A 9,566-nucleotide genomic window follows, 5' to 3' on the forward strand; every position below is an offset into this window, starting at 1 on the left:
TGCTGCGCCCGGGAACCGAGCGGTTTGGCCGCTGCAGTTCCTGGACATAGCAACTGGTGGTGGCGGCAGAACACCCTTCTTGGGCACTCTGTAACATGCCAAAGAGACACTTACACACACACACACACACACACACACACACACACACACACACACCCCTTGCAAAGCAACTGGGGCTTTCCCCCAGGATTGGGGAGTAGGAGTAAGAAAAAAGAAGTTTTTACAGGAGTAGGAGTAACATTAAGAAAAAAATATCTTACTCTGGAGTAGGACAAGGAGTAACCCCCAAATCGCCACTGTTTAGGCATCCAAAGAAAAGGGACAGGTGAAGTTACCAGGGGAATGCAAACAGAGCAAATACAAGAGTTCAAAAGGGTGAATGATTTTCAGCCTCTCACTCTCCGCAATGCTACAAATTTGGGGAAAGAAGGATAATTTCATGGGGGGGGGGGGTAGAATTCTAATGCCTTCATTTCTCTCCCTCCAATCCCACAATGACATGCTTGGTGATGCAACACCAGGAAAATAGTTTTAAAAATAGGTTTTTATTCATTACAAAAATAGAGATTCATGCAACTTAGCTGGCTGAATCAGACTTCCTCGCTCCTGCTCCCAGTGGCAGCATCTCCCTATTCCTGAGACTGCTATACAGAGATTCAGAGGGCCTTGCTGAATGGTGTGAGCCTTGGTATGTGTTGGGATGGTTTTGCCTAAAGGTCAGCAGTTCAGTGGTGGCTGGTGGCTTCCATGACAATGGTGGGGTGGATTTACGCCACAATGTTACAAGAGCAATCCAAAGTGCTATCCACCTTGTGTGGGCCACACCCCCACACATCTGAATGACGCCACTGGGTTGCATAGTCCCATCTGTATCCAGAGTAGAACAAGCAAGATATTTTGCCCCAATTAAAATCTCCCATTTGCATGATCTGCCAGGTGATTAGGTAGAATAAAACATCCAAATATGCACTGTGCCTGGCATCCTGTTACTGACTTATACACATGTAAGTCCTTTAGGATGAGCAACCAAGGATTATTCTACTGCCCGCCTTGCACGCCTTCCAAAAACCTCCCACTGTCCACCAGTTGTTAAGGCCCAGAATAAGCTATTCTTACTGGAAGGAAAAGGAGGGAAAGATGAGACCATTCTGACCATGAGCTGACTGCTTTGAGAACCAGGGCAATGAAAAGGAGGGGGCACACCATTTGAGAGTGCACCCTTATCCTCCCTGCACCTGCAAGCAGCTGATTCTCTATGGTCTGAACTGCCTCTCCCCTCCCTCCTTTCCCAGTGCAAAGAAACGATGCAAGTCATGGCTGCCAGGCAGTGGGAGAACATGGAACCCATAGACTGGAGTTTTATCACACAGAGTTCATCCCATGCAGAAATGGGATTTAAATTGGGGAAATCCCGCAAAAGCCAGATCTTTTTCAGACATTGTCGGGGGAGCATCCCACACAGAAAGTGGACATTCCCACAAAAGTGGGATTGTTTTCATACGTCAGGGGCATTGAGCATTAATCCGACATTAACGCGCACAGAAAATGGACAAAATCGGCTGCTTTTTATTTTCGGGAATTTCCTGAAAGTAAAAAAAAAACAGCCAATTTTATCCACTTTCTGTGCGGGTTGATGTTGGATTAATGCTCAATGCCCCCGAAGTGTCTGAAAGTGAACCCACTTTTGCGGGATTTTTCCAGGATTTAAATCCCGTTTTTGCATGGAATTTGGGCACTTAACCTATGTGTGATAAACTCTATAGAGTTTGGAAGAAACCACAAGGGTTATCCGGAACAACTCCCTGCCATGTACGAAAACACCATCAAAAAACTCTGCTGCACATATAAAGCTGTACATGCATGGAAGATCTCTCCCCATGGCCACACAGACTTCTTCCCCTGACTGTGGTTTGAGGGTACACAAGAATGCTGTCATGAAACCCATGGGAACCATCTGCAACTTGGGGAATGGGAAAAATGGATTTACTAATATTGTGCTGAAAGGAATGCTAAAACTCTAGCCAAAGTTAAGGTAAGTCCAGCAGCTTTATAAATAAGGAACTTTATTTAGAATACTGTTGAAAACATTCTCAGCATCCACATTGTATAAATATATATATATATATAAAGTTAACATTTGGCACAACAACCCAAGCAACATTAAATATGTAAATTTTTGTTTTTGTTTTGATGGAATTTTTTTTCTGCAAAGCAACTCTTATTTACAAGTATACAAAATAAGTATATAATTCTTTTTTTAAAAAAATGGTCCACAACCTCTTCTGTATATATGTGGATGGCTATATTTCTGAGGGAAATTGCAAAGAAAGGATATAATCCCAACCACTCAGACTGCTTAAACAGAACTAAAATCAAACAAGAGTAAAGCAGCCTGTGTGAAGGACTGCTGAAGAGTAATGTCTTCCCCCATTTTAAAGTACAGATTAGACATTAGCCATTTCATGGCACACAATTCTAATTCCTCTATATACAAATTAAATAGCTTTTGTTTATAACCAATAAATAAGAGTACAGTTGACCTTCGATTCTGCATCCATGGATTCAAAACTATCCATGGCTGGAAAGTATTTTTTAAAAATCCAAAAACCAAACTGTGATTTTGCTATTTCATATGCAGGACTGCATTTCACTGTATATAATGGGTCTTGAACATCCATGGATTCTGGAATCCATGGGGGTCCTGGAACCAAACTCTAGCAGATACCAAGGGCCCACTGTATTTTAAAGTAATACAAGCTTGGAAAATATATATTTGAAAGGAATTATTAGATACATTAGAAAACTGGTTTTTAAAAGCCCAACAACCCATGAGTGTTGTCTTTTTTAATCATTGGAAAAGCAGATTTAAGTGTTATTTGCTGGCTAGCTTGGAACAGTCCCAAGGCTGCAGATCATATCTGCAGTGCCTTTATAGCACTTGGTAGATAGGGTTGCTGGCACTGTTGCTGGTAGCTTCCTGGGGGAGCTGAGTACAGCTATTTGGGGAGGTGATTTGGGTTCCAGTGTCGCTCAGGCTGGCCCCATCATGGAGTGAGCAGGGGCTCCCTTCGGTTCCACTTTCAACTGCAGGCAGGGTTGGACAGGCTGTACTGTCTGTTGAAATCCTCTCCACAATACTCGACAAGCAATCAAGGCTGGAAACAACCGAACTCTTCCCTTGCTTTGAATCTAAGGACAAGGAGACAGGTTCAGAAGCAATACCAAGAAGAGGCTGGGGTGTTGTTGTTGATTCCCAGCACTTGGGAAAATGTTACTTTTCCATGTGGGGTGAGGTATTCTGGGAGTAGTGGTCCAAAAAAAGTAGTTTTGCCAAGCTGTGCCTCATCACACATCCCCCCTCCTCCCAAGATTGGAACTCAAAGCAGCTTACATGTTAAAGAGATTACAATTACAAACATACAAGCAGTCAAATTAAAACTATATTAAACTATTAATCGTATTAAAAACACACTCTAAAAAGGACTTTAAAACAATACAGAACTTTCACAATTTTTGTTAAAATGTCTTCAGTTCTAAAAGCCAGTTAGAATAAAAATCTTTGCCTGCTGACAGAAGGGTAATATGGGGGGGGGGGGGGGAGAGCATTTTTGTGTTCTTAGAGAGGAAGCTTCAACGTGGAGGAGAAGTCACTAAGAAGGCCCTCTCTTGTGCTCCCACCACATCTAAAAGTGCAGTGCTGTGCTTGCCTACTCCAAAGTAAGTTTTATTGGGTTGGATGAGACAAACATCTGCAGGATTGCAATTTAATCCCAAGGCTTTATGAAAGGTGATCCAATGGAAAATTAATGCCAAATAAACTATTAATAAAAGTGACATAATAACCTTAGAAAGCAAAGCTCAGCCAAAATAATTTAAAGTTTAAATCCAAGGATCCAGTCACTAAATCCACTCACAATTTAAAATTAAAAACCATAACGGCCTCAGTCATATTCATAGTCCTGATTTGAGTAAATGTGACTTACTTGTGTATTGACTCACCACTCAACAACTGATTCTCTGGGCCTACTTAATAGGATTCAAGCTAGTGTAATTTGTGGGGAGGGGGAAGACTTCATCAAAATAATTTATACCTAACCATAATAATGCAACTATGTTTGATTTGAAGTATTTGCTTCATAACAGCCACATGCAAGTTACAAAGAGCACAAACAATGCACAGAAAACTTAACCTAGCATAAATCTATTGTTTCTTCCAAAGTAGCCACTTACCACTTAATGTTTCTGTATAGTAGCTGCTGTCATAACTATTCCTTCTTCGGGAATTGCAAGGAGGTCCACTGTAATCCATCTGGAAAGAAAACCCAGTAATCCAAAACATTTGATCAGAAACATGATCCAGGCAACCAGGTGAACACATGTTTACACAGGCAGTGAAAATTGCACACCTGTCATTTCATTTTATCTATCTGGTGCAGGAAACAGAAGTATAATCACTTAGCCTTTTAACTATCAAGTGGATACAAGTCACTTCAAAGTTTTTTGTTCCTCTTTATTGATATGGAGCCCTTTAAATAATGGTGCCTTACACTTTTTAAAAACAGCCATCTTAAATTATTTCCTCCTTCTGTTGAATAACATGCATTTTTGTCTTAACTGTATCTGAAGAAAAACCCAGTGATAGTACAAATGCAGCATGTTTAATTCCTGTCTTCTGAGCTCTTTAGAGGAAGCCTCTGGCAATGGGTCTGCCCAAGGAACTTCATGACTGAGAAAGAGTCTGAAACTCATGCCCTTAAGCACAGTGGGATTAAAACAGAAGTGCGCTCCTTTGTCATTGTCCTTCAAGTTTTCATCCAAATATGAAATACAAGGAAACTACAAGCCAGACCTAATTCTTGGATAGTGAATTCCAGTACACACAAACATCTCCTGCTCCCAGTGTTAAGCAGCAGATTGGAAGAAAACCTCTGCCTCCCCCTTCTGTTTCTCTACAGGCCTCTGCCCCTAATATGTACTGTATCTCACCAATCTCTTGTCTGTACATGTGCGCGCTGTCCATTTTTGGCTTTCTATTCCACCAGCTAATGCAAGCGCTGCTTCTCATGGGGTTTCACTGCAACGTGCATAATACAATACACAATACTATACACTTCTAGGTATAGCCATCCCTGAAATAGCAAGTCTTTTGTAGTCCTAAATATATCATGCAGTCTGCAATCAGTGTGGTTAGAGTAGTGGCTGGGACACTGGGAAAGCAGGATTTGCATACCTGCTTGGGCAGGGAAACCCACTGGGTGATCTTGGACAAATCACACTTTCTCAGCCTCCAAATGAAGGCAAGGGCAACTCCCCTCTGACCTCATCTTGTCAAGAAAACCTTGTGATAGGTTCATTTTAGGATAACAATACATTAGAAATGACTTGAAGAAACACCATCACCAATCTGTTATCTATCTAAGGAGAAGAAAGTCCCACTAAGTTCATATATTTTATTTATCTACAGTTATAATTTTATAGACATATTCAACTGTAAATCACGCTGAATTCAGTGGAGCTTACTTCTGAGTATACAACTATGCTGAGCCCTGTACATTATACTTGTCTAGTTTCTTTCTCATCTTTACATAAGTCTCCTCTAACTAATTTGCTTCCTCCTGACAGAACAGTATCCACTTTTGATTTCTCCATTCCTGGGTGGCTGGATAAAATCTGGGTGTAATATTAACTACCACTGCCATGGTGGAGATGGGCATATGAATTTGAACAGGTAGAAGACAGGAGGTCCAATTCAGCTTACCAGAATAGTTACACAGCAGTGATCAGATATTACAGGGAGCTATCTAACTCATTTCCAAATCCTGTAAGAGGCCTGTACCACAAACAAAGAAAAGGCCTGTAATTTCCTCCTCTAAGAATCAAGTCCTCTTTTCTTACAAAAGCACTTTAACCTGGGAAGACGGAAGATGCTATAAAAGCAGTGTTATTTTGTAGCAGCAGAGGTAGTAAAATGCTATATCTGTAGCTATGACCAGTTTACTGAACAGCTGCTATGATCCCTGTTTTAATTCTTTCAACTGGCATGGGACATTATGTTAAATCTTATGCATGCTTACTCATAAATAAATCTCACTGACTTCAGTGAATCTTATTCTTAAGGCTATCCGGTTCAACCATGGCTGCTGGAGAAAACTGCCTCTGCACTTCTGATCAACTGGAACCTTATACCTTACCCACAGCAACAAAGAAAGATGGGTTTTTTGTGGGTTTTTCAGGCTATGTGGCCATGTTCTAGAAGAGTTTATTCCTGATGTTTCGCAGCATCTGTGGCTGGCATCTTCAGAGAATGGCTTCTTCAGAGAATACTGTGTGACCCTGGGTAAGGAGGAGTGATTCCCATGTTAATCTGTGTATTGTTCTGTTGTTGATGGCCTCCTCAGGGTAGGAGGAAATGCAAAAGAGGATTAGTGTCTGCTAATTGGTGATTATTGTCTGCTGGGAAAGCCCCTGACCCTAAGTGGTTTCTCATTTGCATTTGCTGAGTCCTGGTTTTGGTGTTCTTCAGGACTGGTAGCCAAACTTTAATTACTTTAAGTGTTTCTAAAGAAAGATGTTGCATCCTGTATCTCAGAAAGTGGGGGGGGGGGGGATAATGGGGAAGTCTTGTGGGAATGCGGGCAGAGGGAGTTAAAGAGAGAGTAAGAAGGAAGAAGCTCTGTACCTGCCTGAAGACTCTCCTCTCTTTCCAAGAGCCAAGATCACCAAAGATCAGAGCCTTGTTCACATTATACAATTATAATACTATGATTCCACTTTAACCGCCATGGCGACATCCTATGGTATCCTGGGGTTCCCAATCAAGGGAGGGGTGTTTATAATTCTTAGCCAGAGAGCTCCTCTAGTGCCTCCTAAAAGTACCAGTTCCAGGATCCCATAGGATGCAGCCAAGTGGAATCATAGTGCTGTAATGTAGTGTGAACAGGGCCTCAGGTTTCAGAAAAAGGCTTATTTCCCTTCTGGGAACAGGATCGCCCCTGCACCAAGGCTCAGGACTCAAGAAGACACATAAACACATTCTCTTGGACATTCTTCTCCACCCAGAGTGTAGAAAACAAGTCTTCCCTTTGCTCATAGTGCTAAAAACAGCCCAAGCAGCACAGCACAGTCCAAGGCATGACCACTTGTCTTCCATGGCACTGAGAAAGCTTAGGGGCTGGAAGCTTATTTTCTTTAAGAACAGGGGTCAGGGTTGATGTTTCTCCAGTCTGGAAGTCTCCATTACAACCAGGAGTGGTGAGAAGAGAAGTGAACTCTTCCTACATGGCTATCACGTCTTAGGACTTCACACACCTACATTGTAAACTAATTCTGGAGCTCCTTGGACTTAAGAGAGGGAGAAGGCCTCCCACCATCCTTCTGCAAAACAATGCATGGCGAGGAGAGGAAAGAACCCAACAAGTGGTGGAACTGCCATCTTATTTCTTTCTTAGCTTTCAATTGTGCCTTTTCTTGAAAGTGCTCAAGGCAAAGTGCATGGTGTTGTTCTGTGCCTTCAAGTCATTTCCAACTTATGGAGACCCTAGGGTTTTCCTGGTAAGTTGCTTCAGAGGGGGTTTACCATTGCCATCCTCTGAGGGAGAGGCTGTGACTTGCCCAAGGCCAACCAGTGGGTTTCCATGGCTGAGCCAGGATTTGAACCCTGGTCTCCAGAATCATAACCCAATGCTCAAACCACCATACCATGCTGGCTCATTAGGTGGAGTGAACTACCTAATTTTGATCCTCACAAGCCTGCTTAGGCTGAATGAAAATGGCTGGGCCCAAGGTTACTGAATGAGCTTCAAGTGGAGATTTGACACCAAGTCTGAGCACTGGACTATGACTTTGGAGGCCAGGTTTTGAATCCCAGCTTGGCCATGGAAAAGTCACTCTCTCTCCACCTCAGAGGATGGCAATGGCAAACCCCTTCTGAAAAAAAAAATGCCAAGAAAACCGTATGATAGGATTCTCCATAAGTTGGTTTTCCATAAGTTCTCCATAGGGTTCTCCATAAGTTAGAAAAAATAACTTAAAGGCACACAAAAGCCACTCTAAAAACCCACTTTGTCTCTTGTTGGGGGACCTTTAGCACCCTCAGTGATGGCTGAGAAAGAGCAAGAGAAAGAGAAAGCCTTTCCTTCCAGAGGGAATGCAAGGAGGACCTGGCCCAGTTAAAGCTAAAAGCATGCCTAGGAATGCCAAGGCAGACTTCTTCTTAAAGGGAGGATGTCTTGGGCTCCCTCCTGGACAGGTGAAATGGAGGACCGATTCTGGAAAAAGAGCTCTTAGTGAGTCTCAAAATGGAGGAGGCTTTGGGATTCCTTCTGACAGAAGGCTCAAACAAAAGCGAGGCTCCAAATGGCAGCTAGTTCTGGAGCTCCGTTGTCTCCTGGGGGCTCCAGAAGGGGCTCCTGGGGAGCAGGAGGCAGGGCTGGCTCACTCACCATGCCGTCGGAGCAGTTGGAGCGGGGGCTGGAGGCGTCGGAGTCGCCGGAGTAGTGCTCGACGAGGCCCGGGTAGTAGCTGTCCTCCTGCTCGCGGAGCAGGGCCTGGAGGCTCTCGATGTAGCGGATGGCGTTGCGGAGGATCTCCACTTTGGGCAGGCGCTGGTTGGGGTTGGTGGAGGTGCAGCGCTTGAGGGTCTCGAAGGCCTCGTTGACTTTGCTCAGGCGCCGCCGCTCCCGCATGGTGGCCGCCTTCCGACGGTCGGCGTTGGTGGTCTTGCGCTTGCAGGCCTTGCAGGCCCAGAGCAGGCAGCGCCCGGCCTGGTGGTGCCCGCTGGGAGCCCGGACGTGCTCCTCGTCCTCGTGCCCCGGGGGGTGCGGGTGGTGGTGATGGGGGCCCCCGCCGGCCTGCTCCTCGGGCTTCAGCAGGGCCCCGACGTGCACCAGCCTCGGGTCCAGGTCCTCGAAGAAGTGCATGTCCGAGGTGTTGAAGCAAGGGTCGTCGTAGAAGTCGTCGGCCGCCGAGAAGGAGCAGAGGGAGCCCTCGGGGATCTCCATGGGGCCCAGCACGTCCATCCGAGGGGCGGCGGGGGAGGCAGAGGGAGTGAGGGAGAGAGAGAGAGAGAGACACCACCCCGAAGAAGGAAAGAGGAAAAGAAAGAAAAAGCGGGCTTCGGGGCCAGAACCGTCCAAGCTCCCTTCTGTCGGGGGTCTCCGTCCTTGGTCCCCCTCAGCCCCGCTCAAAGCCCAGCCGGGAGGAAAGGAGCCTCCGCTGCCTCCGCCGCCGCCGCCGCCGGGTCCCCCTTTCCTGGGCTGCATATCATCCCGTCCCTCCTATTTATCCCCGACGTGCGGCGGGTGGGCTTTCGGGGGACGGACAGCGCCGCTCCCCCTGCCCCGCGGAGAGAAGGGGGCAGGCATTGGACGGCGCTGGCGGAGAGAGAGAGAGAGAGAGAGAGACGCCGGCCTCGCCCCGTCGGGCAAAAGCGGGAGGCAACGCTTGGGCCAATGTCAGAGCGCCGCCAACAGCTTTGGACTCAGGGGGATAGAAGGTGGACCCCCGCCTCCTTGGTCTCCCCAGAAGAAGGCCAAGCGAGAGGGGAAAGGAAGAGCCGGGAAGACAAA

At 45.6% G+C, this 9,566-nt stretch overlaps 1 protein-coding gene across 1 annotated transcript; it reads right to left on the minus strand.

Annotated features, from left to right (window-relative positions):
* Positions 1-2,155: 2,155 nt before the first annotated feature.
* LOC149314410 (myoblast determination protein 1 homolog) lies at positions 2,156-9,097 on the minus strand. The gene is made up of 3 exons (XM_089523452.1): positions 8,442-9,097; positions 4,231-4,309; positions 2,156-3,189 (listed from the first exon to the last, which is right to left on the minus strand). Exons 1-3 carry the CDS (start codon positions 9,015-9,017, stop codon positions 2,930-2,932), a joined length of 915 nt encoding a protein of 304 aa, XP_089379578.1. The 5' UTR covers positions 9,018-9,097; the 3' UTR covers positions 2,156-2,929.
* Positions 9,098-9,566: the final 469 nt, after the last annotated feature.

This window comes from Sceloporus occidentalis, unplaced genomic scaffold (assembly GCF_023333645.1).
Source record: "Sceloporus occidentalis isolate IW3139 unplaced genomic scaffold, rSceOcc1.0.p SCAF_4, whole genome shotgun sequence".
Taxonomy (NCBI): domain Eukaryota; kingdom Metazoa; phylum Chordata; class Lepidosauria; order Squamata; family Phrynosomatidae; genus Sceloporus; species Sceloporus occidentalis.

Coding starts and splice junctions, on each gene's coding strand:
- LOC149314410 (XM_089523452.1), bottom strand. CDS start 9,017: ATGGACGTGCTGGGCCCCATGGAGATCCCCGAGGGCTCCCTCTGCTCC. Junction 4,310..8,441: donor CCAACTGCTCCGACGGCATG/GTGAGTGAGCCA, acceptor TTTTCTTTCCAG/ATGGATTACAGTGGACCTCC. Junction 3,190..4,230: donor CTATACAGAAACATTAAGTG/GTAAGTGGCTAC, acceptor CCTTGTCCTTAG/ATTCAAAGCAAGGGAAGAGT.